At 45.7% G+C, this 21,278-nt stretch overlaps 3 protein-coding genes across 3 annotated transcripts in view; all 3 read right to left on the reverse strand.

Annotated features, from left to right (window-relative positions):
- LOC128343879 (vomeronasal type-2 receptor 26-like) overlaps window positions 1-2,864 on the reverse strand; it is a 45,609-nt gene extending 42,745 nt beyond the window's left edge. Inside the window, exon 1 of the mRNA XM_053293313.1 lies at window positions 2,624-2,864. The gene's annotated coding sequence lies outside the window, so the exon portion shown is untranslated. The remainder of the gene's footprint in view (window positions 1-2,623) is intronic.
- LOC128346277 (vomeronasal type-2 receptor 26-like) overlaps window positions 1-21,278 on the reverse strand; it is a 389,368-nt gene that overhangs the window by 134,076 nt on the left and 234,014 nt on the right. The window lies entirely within an intron of this gene.
- Window positions 14,391-15,284, reverse strand: LOC128343880 (vomeronasal type-2 receptor 26-like). The gene has a single exon (XM_053293314.1). The coding sequence runs from the start codon at window positions 15,282-15,284 to the stop codon at window positions 14,391-14,393; it is 894 nt and encodes a 297-aa protein (XP_053149289.1).

Consider the following 21,278-nt stretch of genomic DNA (forward strand, 5'->3'; position numbering starts at 1 on the left):
ATTATCTAGACCCATTTCAAACTAGCTTTTGTGTGGGCTATGGGGTTGAGACTGCTTTGGTCGGCCTGATGGATGATCTCCAACTGGCTATCGACAGAGGGAGTGTGACTCTGCTGATCCTTTTGGATCTCTCTCTGGCTTTCGATACCATCGACCAAAGTATCCTTCTGGACCGTCTGTGGGTGGAGGGATTGGGTGGCACTGTTTTACAGTGGTTCTGCTCCTACCTCTAGCAGATTCCAGATGGTGTAACTTGGAGATTGTTGTTCTGCTAAGCAAGAACTGAAGTGTGGAGTTCCACAAGGCTCCATAAAGTCTCCATTGCTCTTTAACATGTACATGGAACAGCTGGGAGAGATCATCAGGAGGTTTGGTGTTGGGTATTATCAATATGCTGATGACACCCAGATCTATTTCTCCATGCCAACCCCATTAGGCATATCTTCTCTAAATGCCTGCATAGAGGCAGTAATGGGCTGGATGAGGGATAACAAACTGAAGTTGAATCCAAATAAGATGCAGGGTCAGGACCCAAGAGATGGTTTAGATCTGCCTGTTCTGGGTGGAATTACACTCCCCCTGAATGATCAGGTACGTAGCTTGGGAGTGCTCCTGGACCCAAAGCTCTCCCTGGTTTCTCAGGTTGAGGTGGTTGCCAGGAGTGCTTTTTATCAGCTTCAGCTGATACATCAGCTACGTCCATTTCTAGAGGCAAATGACCTTAAAACAGTGGTACATATGCTAGCAACCTCCTGGATTGACTACAGAAATGTAGTCAATGTGCTCCATGTGGGGCTGCCTTTGTACATAGTCTGCAAACTACAATTGGTACAGAATGCGGCAGCCATATGGGTCTCTGGGACAACACGAAGTGACCATACAACACCAGTTTACGTGTCTTTCTTCTCTGGTAGCAAAGCACTTTGTGCCTGTCAAGTCATCCCATCCCCAGATAAGGTGCGCAAGGGACAGAGGGGGAGAGAGAATGCCCCTGTGCTGCTTGAGAGGATGACAAGCCTGTAATGGGATATGGTGGTGTCCCTGTTGCCAGGCAATTCCATAGCTTAATTAAGACATCCATAATTAAGACATCCATGTTTGCCCAGAATACCTCATTCTAACTTAAAGTAACCCCAGCCCAGCTCAGGGACATCACTGCCTCTCATGATCAACGTCATTATCTCTCTCCACTAAATTGAATCTATGGAACTTGGTTCTCACAAGGTTCTCACTGTTCTTTGCTGACAGTTAAGAAAACAGGATTTAACCAAATAAGGAGTAATCACCAGATGGACAATGAATCATTCGCATGCGTACTAGATACTTAGACCACCATTTTATTGCCACGTATACTATGTCTAGGGTGTCAGCATCATTCAGATTGTTTGTATAAATGTAAGTTGCACCTATAACCAAACTGTAATCAGTTTGAGAGCGTAAGCTCACTGATTACCTATTGCTAAACTGCAGTAGCAATAAAAAGCCTCTAACTGATTCCCACTGAGTCTGTTTGATTGACTAAAAGGCGGACCCAGGGATGAACCGAATTCACATCAAAACTACTCTCATAAGTAGTTGCCTGTTTATAAATATACAGAATGTTTTATTCTCTCTAACTGACCATTCTTGCATCTGCAGAAGTAGATTATAACCCAGAAAAGCTCATGCATTAAAACGTTTGTTTAAAAGTGCTGCCTTTTTGTTTAATTTATGGGAAACTCCTATACTGGGCAGCAGCGATATAGGAAGGTGCTGAAAGGCATCATCTCAGACTGAGCAGGAGGCGGCAATGGTAAACCCCTCATGTATTCTACCAAGAAAACCACAGGGCTCTGTGGGCACCAGGAGCTGACACCAACTCAATGGCACAACCAACCAACCAACCAGACTAACATGGCATATCATAACCATTTTTACATGAAACAAAATATATTACTGTGCATGTATTGAACACCGTGAGTAAATAACAGTATATAAGTACAGATCTTTAACTGATATTCCAGGAACACAAAAACCTCTTTCAGTTTAACATATTGTTTTAAGGGCTTTCTCTGTTCTCTCAGGTTCCAAAATGTCAGGAAACTGTGGCTGTTAAGGATCACACCCTTAACAATTGTGCAATTTAGGTAACATGGATAAGGTAATAGTAAGTCAACTTTATTACAGTCACAGACCAGAAAAACCACAATATGAATATGGCATTAGACTGGGGAGAGTTCCAGCTTCACACTTGGAACTATGGATGGCTGCCAGTGGCAGGCTGTGTGGTGGACTGGAAAATCAGATTTGACTGTTCACTGGAATAGACACATGGAGTCTATGCAACTGAAGATCTCATGCAACCGAAACTAGCATTACGTGTTACAACTCCCTAGCTGCCAATACCGATCTGAGATGGCCAGTGTGGTGTAGTGCTTAGAGTGTTGGGCTAGGGCTGGAGAGACCCAGGTTCAAATCCCTGTTCAGCCATGAAACTCACTGGGCGACGCTGAGCCAGTCCCTTATGTCTCAGCCTAACCTACCTCACAGAGTTTTTGTGAGGATAAACATGCTCATGTACACCTCACTGGGCTCCTTGGAGGGAAAATGAGATAGAAATATAGTAAGTAAATAAATAAAATACCAATACAATCCAGATGGAGTGAGAGGATAACATTAGTTGCTTGATAGTTTCAACTCTAGTTCTCTCTTTCTCCACTTTCCTTCCTTTCACATTGTATATTGTCTCCTAATGGTTCTGTTCTGTTTTCTTTCCTTCCATTGTTGTCATCTTCAGCATCCAACTCTTCTTCTTCAATTGCCCCAACTGTCAACTGCTGTTTTCTCTCTCCATAACTCACAGCAACTGGCAAGAGAGTCTATAGCCCTGCTCCGTAGCAACCACAAACATTCTTTACTCCCTTAGGAACTGTTGCTATGCCCAAAGTTCTGTCTAAAAGCAAAGTGACCAAAACCGATTACAGTACATCAGATTCTCCACACTTTGACTTTAGAAAAAGCTTGCATCAAGCAAAATAATAATTTTTAAAAATAGCTGGGCAGGGCACAGAGCATCTGCACCTCTAGTTCTCCCTCATTCTCAGCCCCCCCTCTTTCTCCCCCTTCTCTTTCCCCCCCATTTTATCTGCCCCCCTGCTTTCTCCCCACCACGCTACCTTTTCCCGCCCCCTAGTCACTTTCTCCCACACCCACCCCCCGGCTGCCACTTTCTTTCCGCCCACCCAGCTGTTTTCTCTCCCTGCCCGCCTATCGGCCTGCCTGTTGGCCTTATCTTCTCTGCTGCTGCAGCTGCTTTCCTCTCCCCCTCCTGGCAGCTCGCTCACAAACTCCTGCGAGAGCTGCCATGCATGTGATTAGCTACAGGTACGTCTTACGTCTCAAATCTTTGCCTGAAAATCCTCCCTCTTGTATGTTTTGCAAGACATATTGGTGCAACAGAATAAGGGTGCAATTTAATACAATTTTTGCAATGGTATTGTGCACCTATGCAGCTTTCTTGCATTAGAGCCATCTCAACATTCATCTGGATGTCAGCAAGGACCTTTGGTGGTCTTGGCAACGTTTTAAATTCTATTTTTAAAACCCAACAATATTTCCTACCTTAATAGACAGTTATGCCAGTAATAGTTGGAAGTTAACATTATCCTTGCATTTTGCATTCAGACCACCAAAGGAAGTATCAAAGCCCCACCAAAAGGACTACCATAGCCACAGTCTCTGTAACATTTGCAAAATGTAACGCAAATTACGGCAATTGCTCTTCTGGAAAAAAATTATGCTAGAAAAACCTAAAGTATATCCATCGTTATGATGTGGAAATGCTCAAAATGAACCTCAGCATCTGAAAAGGCAGGCAAAGAACTAGATGATGCCTCCAGGTTCACGAAGCCCCAAAATCTCCCTTGATAGGCTGAGAAGTAGGGAGAGAGACTTACTAGGGAAGAGAACCAGAAAATAGGGGCTGTCCCTGTTCAATAAGAAGCATTGGAGTGGGCAAGTTCAGAATGGAAGTAGCAGACACCACCACTACAGAACTGCTTACCACAAAACTGTGGTTGAGGGAGGCATGTGAAAGACGTATGGCTGGAAGTCACCATACTTGGGAGATACGATCCCGGTAATCAGGTTGTCTCCCGGCCTGTAGTAGTTCACTGCTTTATGCTGATCCCTTTTCATATTAGTCGGGCATTTTGACAGCAGCATTCCACAGGCTGCATGAGGCAGAAGCAGAAGCACTAGCAGGAGTAGGAGCCGTAGATGGCTCATTCTGGGTCTCTCTGCCACAGGCAGTCCTCTTTGTCAGGGCTCTGAAATCTATTATCAGCTCCTTAGAAGAAGTCAAAGACCTCTTGGGAGACTGAATCTCCAGTGACTTTGCTCTCATAGGGGGAATCCAGCCATTGTTTTCAGAGGCAAGGGGGATTATGTGGACTCTCAGACCAATAGAGGCCCCACCTGCCCAGAATCCCAGCCCCAGGGCTCTCTGATAGAGAAGGTATTTGCCCATCAGGCATTTCAAGCACAGTTGCAGAGAATTACCTCATGTTGTTCTTGGTTCTGATGTTGATGTTGCATTTCCCCAAAGAACTTTGAAAAATCCCTTCAACTTTGACAAGAAGAAGAAATCACTGTGATTTTGATAATTATAAGGGGAAGCATCACCTCTGCAGCTGTCCTAACTCTGGATATAGCTTTGGACACAGGTGTAGAGCTTGAGCAAAACATGTTTGCAAGAACTCATGTACTCTGAGGTGAGTCAGGGAGGGTGGTGAGTCAGCTTGACTTCTTTTGTAGGAAGACCAGCCACAGGATATAACTTTGATGGCCCCAAGAGAGAATCAGGATGTTAGAAGGACTATCAATTACTATAGGCTTTAGCTTTGAATGACAACAAAATAGATCCTCCAGGTTTGGAGGCAGTCTACCTCATTCCCCATGTTTCTCAATGGGAGAGTTCTGCATTCTCCAAGACATTAATGAATTCCTCTGGGGTTCTGGATTTTTGATCAAGTGTGGCCAAGGTCTGGAATCTACCTGCAAACTTTCATTTTATGGCCTGGAAATTTCATGGCAATGAGTGAGTGAGTGAGTCACTGAGTACTTGTAGTATGGAAGAATATGAACATCTTATCTCACTGTGCTTCTAGTCTTTTTCTAGCTCTATGAAGTCTCATTCCCCATGTGTTCCAAACAGTGGCAGCTGGTGGCTTCTGCAACCTGGTGGGTGCCAGGCAGGGCAGGTTGGTGGTGGGTGGAGCCAGCCTGGGCAGTGCAGAGGCGGAGCCAATTAACACTTGCCCAGTACCACCACATAATAAAAGCATGAAATTTTAACACAGTAAACATGCCTGCTTTGTTTATTTTATCCCTCCTTCTGTCCAGGGGTGTAAGTATAATTGAATGGATGGGTCCTAAGACCCAGGCCCCCTAGCTCCTGAGGCCCCCACCAGGTCCACCCCTATTTTATCTCCCTCCGAGGGGCCGCTGAGGAGAGAGGAGAACACAGGCCCCCTCTCCTCTAGCTACACACTGAGGCGGGTCTCACGATCAAGGATACCCACCTCTATAGGGTTTGCAGGGAGAGCGGGCTAAGCCCACTCTCCCTGCAGACGAGCAGGGCGGCAGCCCCAGAAGGCCGGATTGGCCGCCCACATGACTACCGGCTCCGTTCTGGAGCCGGCAGGGGCTGTGAGGATCGGGGACTGCGCGGCCCCCGGAAGCTCCAGGATGCCCTGTGCGAGAGCGCAGCGCATACTGGAGAGACCCCCAAACTGGGAGGCTGCTTTTAAGACTCCCGGTTGGGGATTTATTCGTGAGTTGCTGCGGCACGAGCCGCGCCAACTCACAATTAGAAAAATCGGGTTGGCGGAGCCCTCGCTCCGCCAACCCAGTTTAAGGGGAGGGGTAGTTTGGTAGGTTAGCTGCCTGGAAGCCACTGGGCTCGCCTGTGTGCCCGGTGGCTCCCACGATCAGGCGAAATTGGGCTAGGCTCCCCTAGCCCGATTTCGCCTGATCGTGGGAATAGCCCTCCTCTGTCAGTCCTGCCAGCCAAATGCAGAGCAAGGTGGATCCTGCCTAGGAAAGGAGACTATGCTAGAAACCACAAGTCTAACTCTCCTCCCTTAACAAACATAGAGCCATTCGCCTCACCCCCACCAACACCACACACCACAATGGACAATTGCGTTATCTAATAATCAATATACAATCCTTCCCAGTAAAGTACTATTGCTTTTGTACTGTGCCAATGAACATGCATATCTTATCAGAAACGTTCTGTGTACTCAAAGTGATGGGTGGGTAGTATTTTAGGACAAAGGAAGAAGAATACAGGAACCAAACTAAGGGGACAGAAAGGAGAACAGAATGCATCTATTTCACCCTGTGCATCTGCTTTTTACCGCTTTACGTAAGAGTTTAACACACACTGAGTCACTCTCACCGTTCCCTCTAAGGCACGTGCACATGCTCACCAGCTTTTTGATGTCTGTCCACTCAATTAGTTTTAGATCCTGCTCAGGTTGAATCAAGAAGGCCCCACTCCGAATGCATTTGCACAAACACTGCCTCGATACTGCTGCCCAGAACACAATGCATTCCGCACACAGATGAAAAAGATTAGAGGGAACAGTGGTCACTCTCTCTTACACAAAGTACAAACAAGCAGAGTCAAAGTCAGGATAGCCGAGACACAATATGAAGCATGGTTGAGAAATTACTCAAGGGGTAAATGAAAATGTGCATTTAAAACAATTCAGGGAACAGCAGACCAGTCAGTCCCACTTGAGTATCAGAAAATATGCTTTATCAAAGCATCCGAGAGTCTTTGTGTGTACATATGCTCATGAGCAGGATACCCAACAAAGTCAACTTAGATTGGTTGAAAATCTGTGTATTCCTTCTTTCTTTATTTATTATATTTATATACCACCCCATCCAAAGGCTCTGGTACAACAAGTTTAAAAAGACATAAAAACACACACCATTTAAATCACAGTGCTCAAAAGAATATAAAAACAATTCAAAACATTTAAAACCAATTAAAATATTTAAAAACAATTTTTTAATCTACAGTACAATTTTACCTTACTATTTCATTTCATAGTGCAGCAACAGCATGAACACACAACTGCCACATCTACCGAAAGCAGCCCTCACATAACATTTGAAGAAGTCTACCGTATAGACATTTGTAACATGTACAGCAATTTCAAGGGGGCAATTTGCTTTCATCTTAGAACCTGGCTCTTTGCTGATACACCAATGGACATCATACTGCCAGGCAATTGTAAAAAAGCTTATAGGGGTTAGGGTGGCAGTAGAGAGAGATGGGCTGCTGTTTACCTTCTGCAGAGTATCAAAAAATCATCTTAGAACCTGGCTCTTTGCTGATACACCAATGGACATCATACTGCCAGGCAATTGTAAAAAAAGCTTATAGGGGTTAGGGTGGCAGTTCTGAGAGATGGGCTGCTGTTTACCTTCTGCAGAGTATCAAAAAAAAACCCCACCTCTTTGGTACTCTATCTTCAAGGACAACATTAGCAATACATGTTGTACTGAGTGACTGGCTCAGAGTCACCCAGTGGTTTCATGGCTGAATGGGGATTTGAATTCAGGTCTCCCCAGTCCTTGTCCAACATTCTAACCACACACAATGCTGACTCTCTCATTAGAAGGTCAGAAGAGGAGCAGGACATGAATGGAGCAGAAGCAACTGCAGGGCTGCAAGCCATGCCAAGCATCATTTCATTAACAGGCTAGCCCCCTTATAAACCTCACTTCATCTTAGTCACACTCTCCCACACACACACTCCTACTATCCACCCCCAAAGCAAAGGGGATGAGAGAAGCTTCAGACTGATTGCCCTCTCTGGTGCTTTCCCACAGATCGGCCTCATCTGTTGCTCCTTCAACTGACTGTCCTGCCAGGGATCCATTTCTTATTAGGGGCATAACTACAGGTAGCACCTCCCTGGCAGCTCTCCCCTAGCCAAGAATTCAAAGTCCTCTCATAGTTCCTCCTTTAGGTTTGAAGAAACCATCAGCTTCCCCCGCTATATTGTCCTTCATTCCACACAATAAAGCTGCACCCCAACAACTCCTTCCTACTAATTCCTGTTGCCTCACCACCACAACTCCCCCCTCGCCTTTTTCCTCTTCCCACTTGTTCCATTCCAGATCGTTCATGTCTCCAGGAGCACCACCTCTTTGACTGTATTGCCCTGTGACATAAGGAGTTGCCTTATACTGAGTCAGACCCTTGGTCCTTCTAGCTCAGCACTGCTCAACTTCAACCGTCCTGTAGACTTAAAGATTCCCATAGTCCTTGGCTATTGGCTACTGTGGCTGGGGATTATGGGAGCTGTAGCTCAAAAACAGGGGGCCTAAATTGAGCAGGCCCGCTTTAGCTCAACACAGTATTATTGCCTGCACTGATTGGCAGCAGCTTCTCCAAGGTTTCAGGCAGGCATCTCTCTCAGCCCTATCTAGAGAGGCTGCCAGGGAGGGAGGGAACCGGCAGGAACCTCAGATGCTCTTTCCTAAGGGGAATATCATACAGTGCTCACATGTAGTCTCCCATTCAACTGCAAACCAGGGAAATGGACCCTACTTAGCAAAGGGGACAATTCGTATTTGCCCTCATGAGACCAGGTCTCCTCTCACCAGACCAAAATTCTTGCAGCTGAGCCTGGGAGTTATCCAGACATGGCTTCATGCTGCGGGGTATCCAAAGAGTGAATCTGCTTCGGAGTAGATTCCCAGCTGTTTTAATTCAGGCAATTAGATCGGCCATTCACATAGGGTCGGTTCCCCTATGTCCGCATTCCCTGCGGATCTTTTTCCCGTGTACGTTTCCACAGCTTGTTCTGGGTTTTTTCTCCAAACAATCACATCCCAGGAGGAGATGAAAGATGCTTCCCTTCATTATTACTTTTTGTTTTAGTTTGAGAGTCAGCCGGCATTCTGCAAGATTGACTAGTCAAAACAACAGAGTGCGTAACCCAAACCTGCTGAATCTGACCCAAATTGTTGCTGATTTTTATAATAAACTTGCCTTTGTGACTGCCTTCATCACCTCACATCCCCCACCCCAGACCATTTAAGAGGCCATGGAAGTTTAAAGTAGAAATCACTGCTTTCTCTCTGTGATGAAGAAAAATGCAGCCTCATGGAATCAGCTCAGCTATAAAGGGCTCAGGTTACATCAAACCTGTATTCTCTGTTGTTAAGCTTCCAGGCATCCTCCAACAACATCTGCATATGTAAAGCCTATGTTCCTATGGTGACCAGGCTTCAATAAGGCAAAGATGAACTTGAAAGCATGAATTGAACTCTCCGTGGCTTACTCCCAAGCAAACATACATAGTCTTGAGTTGCTTCACTAGTTCCCTTAGAATGAAGCCAAGTATCTGCCCTGTTAGTTTGACTGTACAGTAGGTGATAGCGCTCAGGCAGATTGGAGGCTCTTATTTTGATACTTTAATTGGAGTAGGTGGAGATCAGATGTCATTATTTGGCAGCCAATAAAAGTCATTGGTCTTATTGATGTGGATGGGGCTCATTCCTGGGTCCGATTAACTAATGAGTCAGACACAAGGATTGGGATTTATTAATTGAGGCTTTACTGCTCTGCAGATAGCAATAGGTAATCAATAGGCTCATGCTCTCAAACCGATTACAGTTTGGTTACAGGTGCATCTTACATTTATACAAACAATCTAAATGATGCTGACACCCTAGACACAGTATACATGGCCCAAGTATCTAGTACGCATGTGAATGATTCATTGTTCATCGGGTGATTACTCCTTATTTGGTTAGATCCTGTTTTTTGACTGTGTCAGCGAAAAACAGTGAGAACCTTGACTACGTTAACAAGTTTCATACATACAATTTTGCTACAGTAAAGGCAGTGATGTAAATTATGTCCCTGGGCTGGGTTGGGGTTAGAAATGGGGTTTCTAAGTAGAATGGAGTTGCTTTGGTTTTCTAAACACATCATTATTAATACTAAGTGGAGAGCTACTATGAATGTAGTCTGTGTTAGTGAATGGTTGGCCTTTCCCCAAAACTTTGGTTAAAAACCCTCAGGTGATACCTTCTCTTGGTTGTAGGTAAGACCTTTTTTTCTTCCCTTCCCTCCCTGTTCTATCTCTAGTGAGTGTCGGCTGTCTGGAGATGGAGGAATCCAAGCATTTCTACAACTCCAGACAAGTGCAATATCGTGGAATTTGCTGCTTGAAATGGGTCGTCCCCCCCCAGTTGTATTCTGTATACAGGAAAAAAGTTTGTGATTCCTAGCATGCAGTGTATTAAGTTATAGTCATACACGCTTATTTGAGAGCAAGACCCATTGAAGGCTCTGCTCTCACTGTACTGACTGAGCTGGGCTGGCTGCTCTGCTGTGACTGATCAGGCACTCACACACACAATGGCACGTGAGTGGTGGGTCCTCCAGCAGGCAGCAGATCGGGAAAGGAGGAGGAGTGATGGACGAGTCACTCACATTGGGAAAGGAGGAGGAGTGATGGACGAGTCACTCACTCTCCGAGTGGTGAGAAATGTGCCACCTTCCCCGTCCCCACCCCTGTTGTTCTGCACTTTGAAAATGGAAAGGAACTTCCCCGGTGTAGCCCTGGCAGCAGCAACAGCCAGCCAGTCTGCCACAGAAGAAGCCCCCTGCTGGCTGCCAGCCCAAACAACAACAACAACATTGCAGCCTGCTTCTTGGCCGCTGCTTCCTGGCTGCTGCTGTTGCTGTCCTTCCGCCGGCTGGCCGCCTGCGACGAGAGTTTCTTTTCAGAGCAAAAACATAACGTTAATATGTTTAAGGATCTTATCGTTTTCATGTTAACTACAGCTAGTTTATCCATTGCCCAATACTGGTAGCATAAAACCATGAGGAGGGTCTCACGATCAAAGAGACCCGCCTGGGGAGGATGAGCGGGGAGAGCGGACTTAGCCTGCTCTCCCCGCAGACAACCAGCCAGTCTGCTCTGGGCAGCCACAGCGGCCACCCACATGACTTCCAGCTCCGTCATGGAGCCAACTGGGGCTAGGGAGTTCGGGGGCCGCGTGGCACCCAGAAGCTCCAGTATGCCCTGCGTGAGCGCGCAGGGCATACTGGAGAGACCCCCTGAGCCGAGAGGCTGCTTTTAAGCCTCCCAGCCTGGGGTCTACTCATGAGTAGCTACGGTGCGGAGCTGTGCCGCATCAACTCATGAGCAAAAAAACCCCTTGGTTTTTGGAGTGCTCGCTCTGCAAACCCGGTTTAAGGGGAGGGTTACTTGAGTGGGTTACCCGCTCAGAAACCACCGGTCTCGCAGCCGAGCCCGGTGTTTCACACAGTTGTAGAAAATCGGGCTAGTGGAGGCTAGCCCGATTCTCTACAATCGTCCGAATAGCCTCCATGTCTTTGATATTTTGGGATCAGTCTTTGTGGCATATTGCCATTTCTGAAAAATTGACCCATACTATTCGTCTTCGAGCGGGTCAAGCTAATTCTAATGGTTTTTTTTCATGATATGGTCAGATTTTATGCTGTTCACAAATCAAGAAAACTTTAGTCATTCTCCTCCATCTAATTATTTACATATCTGGAAGGATGGTTAATGGATGTCATTATGTATCAGTTTTACTAATCATGTTTATGTATTGTCTTATTAAAATATTTATTTATTTATCTATTTATTTATTGCAAAAAATGCCGCTGGGGGGATATTTGCCTCCGTAGGCACCTGCCTACACTGCTTATCCCGTAATCCACCTATGGGTGGTCTCCTGGCCTGTAATAATTCACTGCTTTTGCTGATCTCTTATCAGATTCCAGGGGCATTTTGACTTCATCAGCAACCCAGAGTCTGCTTTAGGCATCAACAAAAGCACTACCAGGATGAAGAGGAGCAGCAGGCTCATTCTGGTCTCTCTGCCCTGATCGCCTTCCTTCTATCAATTCTATATACAGCTATTTCAAAGAAGCCAAAGCCACTTGCAAGAAAGAAACTGCAGTGACTTTGCTCCTGAAGATGGAATCCAGTGGTGATTTCAGAGTTCGAAGAGCTGATTTCAAGCCTAGCCGAGTAGCAGGCCTGCGGAGAATCCCAGCCCCAGGGTTCAGTGGCAGACAGTGTAGTTATGCACCAGTCAAATCAGCCACAACTGCATGAGATTACATCAACTTGCTCTTGATTCTGATATTTTTGTTATTGGTTTCCAAAGAACTTTGGGGAAACCCCATCAGCTTTGGCAAGAAAAAGACATCACTGTCATTTTGATAATTATAATGGGAAGCATCAGCTTTGTGACTTACCCAACTCTGCTTGGCTCCTGGCACAGGTGCAGAGCTGGAGAAAAACCTGTTTGTGAGACTTATATGCTCTGAGATGGATGTGGGGCAGGTGGGGTGGGGTGGACTTGGTCTGACCTTTATTCAGAAAACACTGATCATACAATGTAGTGATGGCCTGTGGCTTTGGTGACCTTAAGATGGAATTAGACAAACTCGTGGATATTATTTCTTGTTTACACAGTTAGACAGGTGTTATTGACTGGTTTGCTTTATCCAGACATCGAGTCTTTCCCAAGGACCTGGGATGCCAGAATTTTATTGTCAATTGTTATAGATATCATCGCAGAATATAGGCTGTTCCCAGTAAAGCTGCTTTTTGTAATTGGCTGATGATGATTTCTGTGGCCCCTATGGTGTTGAGGTGCTCTTCATGGTCTTTTGGAACTGCACCCAGGGCGCCAATTACCACTGGGATTATTTTGGTCTTTTTCTGCCACAGCCTTTCTATTATTACTATTATTATTATTATTATTATTATTATTATTATTATTATTATTGCAATTTCTATACCGCTCTTCCAAAAATGGCTCAGGGCGGTATACACAGAGAAATAACAAGTAAATAAGATGGGTCCCTGTCACCAAAGGGCTCACAATCTAACAAGAAACATGATAGACACCAGCAACAGTCACTAGAGGTACTGTGCTGGAGGTGGATAGGGCCAGTTACTCTCCCTCTGCTAAATAAAGAGAATCACCACGTTAAAAAGTGCCTCTTTGCCAAGTTAGCAGGGGATATTAGGTCTATCAATGACAATAATGAAAAGAAATAGATCCACCAGCTTCAGAGGCAGGCTTCCTCCGACTACCAATAGCTGGTGACACAAGGCGCCAACAAGATCCCAATCTAGCCCTGTAAAGCTATTGACTTTGGTCTGGTTCCTCAGTCTCCCCCAGTACTAGCCTAGCATGCATTTTAGTCTACCTTCTGAACAGGCTTATGAGATCACAAGTGGCATCACTGGGACTGGACCTTAGGGACCAAATCTGAGGTCGGCTCCCATGGGGGGCCCAATCAGTGCCAGGAATTTCCTCTGGTCCCAGTCGGAAGAAGTAGGCAACCCATGGCTTCCACTTCAGTGCTGGGGGTGCAGGGAAATACCAGCAGTGACAAGAAGAAAGCTAGGAAGCTGGTAAATAAGGAGAAATGCCACAACTTCGTCATGTAGTGGCTGGCAGGGGAGGAGGAACGCAGCAGTAGCTTGTCCCTGGGCTGCTTCATGACTAGTCAGTTAAGTTCTGCAAAACAAAGGAGAGGGTTTGGCAAGAAGGTGGCTGTGCTGGACTTCCATCCATGCCTCATGAAGTCTCAAGCTGACCCTAGGGAAAGGTGGCCCAGTGCTTCCCTAAAATGTCACTTATACAGCTGTAGTCCTCAAATAACCTGCACTGGATTCAATAGGCAGTTTCAATCCCAGGATGTTTTCTACGCTGACACTAAGCTCACACCTCAGCCGAAGCTGGCAACTGCAGCTGGAGAAACTGGAGACAGCTGGTGCTTGCAGTTCATTTTTATTGATGCTAATACTCACTGGTTGTCATGCTCATTAAGGTAACATCAGTATACCAGGAAGGTGTGCCTACACTGTGGGGAGCTTTACCAGCTTTGCAGCTCATTGTGTGCTAGCGAGGGGGATTTGTGCTGAATGCTGCTTCCTGCAGAAGTGCTCATAGTGAACTGGACATAGATGCCTGAGGACTGTGAAAGCCACAGGGACCCACTTCTGGGTTGCAGGGAACACTTCTAGGGGAAGCAGAGTTCAGCCAAAATTGCCTCCCCTGCACACTCTGTGATACTAAGTGGGGAAAGTTCTCCACGCCATAAGCATGTCCTCTTGGTTTGCTGCCACTGCCTTAGCATGTCCGCCAGTGTTCCATCCTGGAAGGGGCTTAAGTGGAAACTACCATTAATCCATTCCACATGCTGGAAAGCAACAGGTCCAAGATATACTTTAGTCAACCTTCTGTCCCCACCAGAAGCCTTGGTCAAGGTTTTGTTGGGAAGGGACATTTTCTCTCTCTTTCCCTAGTATTAGAGATCAGAAGCCATCTTTCACTTTCATTATTAGATATTCCTTTCTATTCAGATCAGGCCTCACTATAATAATGTAGCATTTGGGAATAAAGATACAACCCAGCAAACCAGCACTGGAGGCCAAGATAGAGAAGATCTGCACAGCCACCATGTATTTCCCCTTTGTGCTCAGGTAGGTGGGCACAAAGGAGAACCAAACACTGCAGAAGACCAACATGCTGAAGGTGATCAACTTGGCTTCGTTGAATGCCCCAGGCAGCTTCCTGGCTAGGAAAGCCACTGTGAAACAGATGGCAGCCAGGAAGCCCATGTAGCCAAGGGCACTGTAAAACATGGTTACTGAGCCTTCATTACACTGCAGGATGATGTGTCCAGCCTGGGAATGCATGTCAGATTCTGGAAATGGTGGAGAGATTCCCAGCCAGATGGTGCAGATGCCAAGCTGAATACTGGAAGAGCAAAATACAATGGAGTTGGCCAGACTCTTCCCCAAACATTTCCTCATCCTGTTGCCTGGCTTTGTGGCTATGAATGCAACCACCACAGTGATAGTTTTGGCCAACACAGAAGAGACAGCAATCGAGAAGATGCTGCTGAAGGCTGTTTGACGGAGAAGGCAGGTCACCTTCCTCGGACGACCAATGAAAAGAAAAGAGGATAAAAAGGAAAGCAAGAGGGAGATGAGGAGGATGTAGGAGAGATGCCAGTTGTTAGCTTTAACAATTGGAGTTTCCATGTATTTAATGAAGATTCCTAACACTACAGCTGTGGTGAGTGACAAGTATAATGCAAAAGAAGTTAGGATTATCCCTAAAGGTTCTTCATAGGACAGGAAGGTTGTAACCTTGGGGAGACATTGATCTTGTTCATTGTTTGGATATTGGTCTTCTGGACACATCTGGCAATGGTCTGCATCTGAAAAGAAGAGTGATTGGAATCACTTAATTTTACCTTCTATTCAACGATTTAAAAAACATGCCAGTTTAAGACCAGAGTTAAGGCAAACTAATTTGTCTCAAGCTCTGTAAAGCTGACAGATTGAATCCTAATGTTGATGCCTTAAGAGAGGTGCCATGTGCTCATTCATGATGTTGTGCAGTGTCACAAATGGTGCTCGCTTACAACTTGCCCTCCATGCAAGCACACTTTTTCTTGGATGTTGAGGCCCATATCAAGATGTGGGCAATTGAGTGCCTGGCACCGGTAACGATGCTCCATGTTTCCCATGTTAGTGCATAAGGGTTCCCTGAAAGCTTGCTTTCCATAATTAATAGAATAGGCATTGAATATGCAATAGAATCCATTAGCTGGCTTTGCCTGCCAATGTCAGAACTCTGGCAAATGTGTCAGCCATCTGTTTTCTTCCTCAAAAACTGGCTATACTTCAAATAACTTCACCAGCATTTCCTAGCCATAGGCTTTTAATGGGGCAGGAAAATCTTAATTACTTTTGAACCGCTGCTCAAAACATCATCAAACCAATGAAGGTTTGCCTTCTTAGACAAGCCTGAAGAGATTACGTCACTTTCATAACAATTTGAAAGAAATATATGATACTGCTGCCTAAAGAGTGGAGAAAAGGGAGTCAATGTGTCCATTTTCAGTACTTGTTAACTTGCTGTACCTCTGGTAATTTTTCATCAGTTTACTTTGAGATTAGGCACGTGTGTAAACCTTGTTGAGCAAATTATGCATGCCAAGTTTCAATACATTAGCTCCACATATGTCATGTTCACAGGCAATACAATTTTGAGAACTTTTTTTGATGACTTACCTTAACTAAAGGGATACTCTGCCCCTTTAGTTCTTGAACTCCTTGTTGTATAACATTCCAACACATATGTGCTTGAGAGTCAACGACATACCACAATAACTGGTCAGGATATGGATCAGGAAGAGGTCAGGAACTAACATTGGGTAGTAGGGATGGGGATTGGATAATGTTACGGATGTGCATGAAACAGATTTTGCATTTTGTTTCGAGTTTGAAACAAAACCACAAAAACAGTCCAAAAATGGCGGGAAAAGTATCACTGACCCAGGATCACCTACCAGCCACAGTGCCTGCCCTGCAGTTACATCGTTGGCACAAGTTGCCCTCTCACACAGAGTTATGACTCCTTACTTCCTAGCATTACAACAGCTGCCACAGCAGCACCCTTAGCAGCAAGCATAGCCATAAGCTCAACTAGAGCAACTTCAGCCACATTTTGACTGAGTATATCTTGCAATGGGCAATGCAGATTTCAGAGCAGACCAGAAGGACAAGTTAGTCTCAACTCTCAAGGCCAGACATGGAGCTCATCATAGCAATAACCAAGAAATAGTACACATAGGGACACCTCAGTGGCGTAGTTTGTGATGATGTCATCCACCCCAATTCAAGATGGCATGTGTGTGAATGTTTAACAGAAGTGGGTAACTTGTGGAGATAGTAATTATCAATCAAGATTTCAGTGAAAGGAAAGTAGGCAGATTAGTTCTTACCAGGTTAAAATTTCATTATAAAGTACAATAGAAAATAAGGTGAAAAAACAAGAAAGATTATTCCCCCCTCCCCATTAGAAAACTTTCTTTTGCAACCCAGATCTTTCCTTTATCAAGGATGAAGTGAGGGGCGTAACTCTAATAGGGCAAGGGGAGACAGTTGTCTGGGGGACCACTGCCTTGGGCCCCCCCCCCGGAGGCAAGTCACACGACTGACTCCCCCAGCCATGCACCCACCAAGGCTTCTTTCAGTTGTATTCATCCTCCGAAACTGATATGAGTGTTGAGACCTGGAGCTACCAGAACAGCATGTCTTTCTCTAGTACCATTAAATGACTTGCATCGTCCACAATTTACAAAACCTGTTTAAAAATAATTTAGGATGATGTTTCTATTGTGGCACATAGGTGTGTGTGTGTATGTGTGTGTGTATGTGTATGTGTGTGTCCAACCTTGCTACGCCCCTGGATGAAGTTGTAACAAAAGTGCTTTGTTATACATCAAAATCATGGTAAACCTACAGAATGTATGGAAGTTGCTCTTTAAACCACCAAAGAAGCTCATGGATATGGTGTGCTGAGCCCTCCCCCATCTTCCCAGTCCTTGCCTCCCCCACGTTTTGTTTCAAAGGGTCATTTCAAAGTGAGATACTTTGCAGAATTGTGGAGTTGAAAAATACCAAAGCCCAAAGAGGCACTTAGTTGAAATATGCATACACCACTTCCTAGAGTGTGTGTGAGTTAATCATTGCCCACTTCCCCAAAGACTGCTGTTTCCCCTGGGGTCACTTACCTTCCTGAGTTGAGATCGTCCCATCTGCACACGGAGAACAAGCATAGCAGCAAACTGACTTTCCTTCCAGAACCACCTTGAGGTATCCAGGGTGACAACTTTCCACACACCTGGATTGAGGCACGGTCTAACCATAAACATAAAGTGCACCAAGGAAAGAGTGTTAGGAATATTTTTTACATTGGGAATGAATAATAGAACTGACCGTATCTTGAAATCCCTAAAGGGCTAGGACTGGAAATACTGAGATCATTCTCACAATCAAAGAGGCTGTTTTCACATGCAGCCTAACCCAACCTAGGAAGACCCAGCCTGGGTTAGGCTGTGCAGTGCATGAGAACTGCCGGAATCGGGCCTGATCCCAGCGGGGCAGCAAGCTCAGCTTTTTAGCATAGTTCCTAATCAAACACTCCCCTCATCCAGGCTTCCTGCTCGTGTGTCTCTTCAGGATGCTTTCAGCTTGAGGAGACACAAAGACATGCACTACTTGGCATGCGGTGCATTGTGGGATGCCTGGAGAATGGGACACATCATCCCGACTCTTCAGAGGTAGATCGTGTAAGAGTGTGGATGGCGCTCCCAGCAACATTTTGTCAATCATCTTGGGGGAAGGTGAGTGAAGCGAAGCCTTCCCCCTGCTTGCCCACCCACCTGGTCATGTGAACAACCTCAAAAACTGTTCTACCCAGGTCTGGGAGCTGTGTGTGCTCCCAATTTTCAGTTGTGTGGAAGCAAGGTGAGAGGTAATCCTGGGTAGAGGTGACTGTGTGGAAGCAAGTTAGGAGGAAAAGTGTCCTCCTTTACCCAGGTGTGAATGACCTCAGTGGGTCATCCCCACAGGATTCCCCTTTGCCAGTAGAGCTCTGAGCCCTTTTGAACCGGCTCAGTTCGAACTTGAACCAGGTCTGGTTCGACGGTGCATGGAACCATACCAGGCTGGGTCCTCTTAAAACTGGTTTGGATTCGAGCTGAACTGGCTTTGGCGGTTTTGTGCACATCCCTAATGCAATATACCATCCTATGTGGAGGAAACGTCAGCAGGGCCTTTTCCATATTGGCTCCAGTAATCAGGAAGTTCTTCCCACAAGAAATCCATTTGGCCTTTTCTTTGTCATATTTGTGGATTCATAACATGACTTTTCTTTTTCAATGTAGACTTACAAGCTGAGCTTTTAAAAAAGAAATGTCTGTTCCTCGATGCTCGGTGTTGGTTTTAGTATGGTGCAAAAACTATGGTTCAAAACTATGGTGCGACCACACTTGGAGTACTGCGTACAATTCTGGTCACCACATCTTAAAAAGGACATTGTTGAACTGGAGAAGGTACAGAAGAGGGCAACCAAAATGATCAGGGGCCTAGAGCACCTTTCTTATGAGGCAAGACTACAACACCTGGGGTTTTTTAGTTTAGAAAAAAGACGACTGCGGGGAGACATGATAGAGGTCTATAAAATCATGCATGGTGTGGAGAAAGTGGAGAGAGAGAGATTCTTTTCCCTCTCACACAACACTAGAACCAGGGGTCACTCCATGAAATTGATTGCCAAGAGGTCTAGGACCAACACACAGAAGTACTTTTTCACACAACGCGTGATCCACTTGTGGAACTCTCTGCCACAGGATGTGGTGACAGCCAACAACCTGGATGGCTTTAAGAGGGGTTTGGATGACTTCATGGAGGAGAGGTCCATCAATGGCTACTAGTCGGAGGGTTGTGGGCCACCTCCAGTCTCAAAAGGCAGGATGGCTCTGAGAACCAGTTGCAGGGGAGTAATGGCAGGAGAGAGGGCACGCCCTCAACTCCTGCCTGTGGCTTCCAGCGGCATCTGGTGGGCCACTGTGCGAAACAGGATGCTGGACTAGATGGGCCTTGGGCCTGATCCAGCAGGACTGTTCTTATGTTCTTATGTACACTTCCTCTAGTTTTTATTACAATTCTTCTGTGATATTTTATGATTTTTTAAAATTATATTTTTCCTTGACTTTATTTTATAAACCACCCTGGGAACATATTAAGGTATGGAGGGAAAACCCAATACAAATATTATTCCCTGTGACTGGTGAGTCCTGCGAAATAGAAGGATTAGGGGCCAGTTCACACGTACACTTTAACTGCAGTTAAAGCTGTAGAGGTTCTAACTGTAGTATGTCCAAATGTAGAAGTCCTTAAGCCTCAAAAGTTATCGCCAATCTTCCCCAACTAACTCCAAATTGTATCCAAGATTTCTCCTATGGTTCACCGCCAATAACAACAGTTATGCCACTGAAGCCTTACACCTGAATCCTGACCCCATCCAAGATTTGGTTTTTCTTTCTAGAATATGTAGCTATTTTGGTGGTTTTTTTCTGTCTCTCTTTTTTTCTAATAATTTTTGGCATGGGTGGATTTGTGTGGGTGGGTGTCTTTTGGGGGGAAGGTGGAGAACAGAGGGCTGCTGGACTTCCCGATTGATGTATGTAATTATGAGATGTCTAAGAACTGCTAATTGTAAAATTATTTTTATTTTCTTTCTCTTCCTTTTCTATTATTTACTGTTTCTTGATTATTTCTGTTTTCTTGTTAAAAAACAATACAAATATTTTTAAGAGAGAGAGAGAGAGAGAGAGGGAGAGAGATGTCCATCAGCAGATTACCAGGAAAGGCAACACCCATTCGCTAGCTGGAAAAGGAGGAAACAAAAGTAAAACCTGTGATGTTTTCAGTATGGGGCAGCCATGGCAGCTGTGGGTGTGGTCAGGGATCTCTGTGAGGAAGCCACTTGCTCCATCTGCCTGGAGTATTTCAAGGACCCAGTGACCATTCCAGAATGAGGGGTCTTGTCCATAAATGTCATGGGGCATGCAAGGAGTAAGTGTCCCTTTGCCCTCCCTTGCAGGAGCACTGAGGAGGGAGGACTCTGAGTGCCCGAGGACCCCACCCAAGGAACCAGTGTGGACCTCCCCTCAGATAAGCCAGCTGAAACTTAGAGGCCCCTAAGCAATGCCACACTCATGGTGCAGCTGAGAAAGATCGAGAGCCTACAGCTTGCAAAGGACCTGATATCCCACCATGTGGAAACCTCACAGGCTATGTGCATGGTCCTTAGGGAGCTAGATGAGAGGGATGGGGAATGGCATGAAGAGGACCGGAGGTTGTTGTAGGTGACCACGTGCAGGACAGTGGGCACCTATGAGAACACGGTTGTGTCATGGCCACACAGGGGGATACAGCATGGGAGGTGGCGAGGGAAGTGGTGCCTGCAATTGAAGGCAGCTACATGTCTGCAGAGCACCACTTTGACTGTTGCACCGAACACCTGGAGCACAATTACCTGGCTATCAAGTGGATAGCCAACCAGCCTCAAGTGTTCACCCCACCTAAAGCGATGTAGGCGCCCATGCAGGAGTGCACAGGAGTTTTCCTGGAGGGTGGGCAGTGGAATGTATTTTGCTGCTCCTATTTTCTGGGAAGGCTACATCATAATGGCGATCGGACTGGCACTCTCAGTCATAATCACCGGCATTCAGATTGTCCTTCATGCCATGGAGGAGAAAGTGACTGAGAGAGCCATGCAAAGGAGACTCATCCTCCTGGACGTCCTCCTGGACGCTGGGGCCCACTGGTGCAGTGGCA

Source organism: Hemicordylus capensis, chromosome 2, assembly GCF_027244095.1.
Source record: "Hemicordylus capensis ecotype Gifberg chromosome 2, rHemCap1.1.pri, whole genome shotgun sequence".
In the NCBI taxonomy this organism is placed as follows: domain Eukaryota; kingdom Metazoa; phylum Chordata; class Lepidosauria; order Squamata; family Cordylidae; genus Hemicordylus; species Hemicordylus capensis.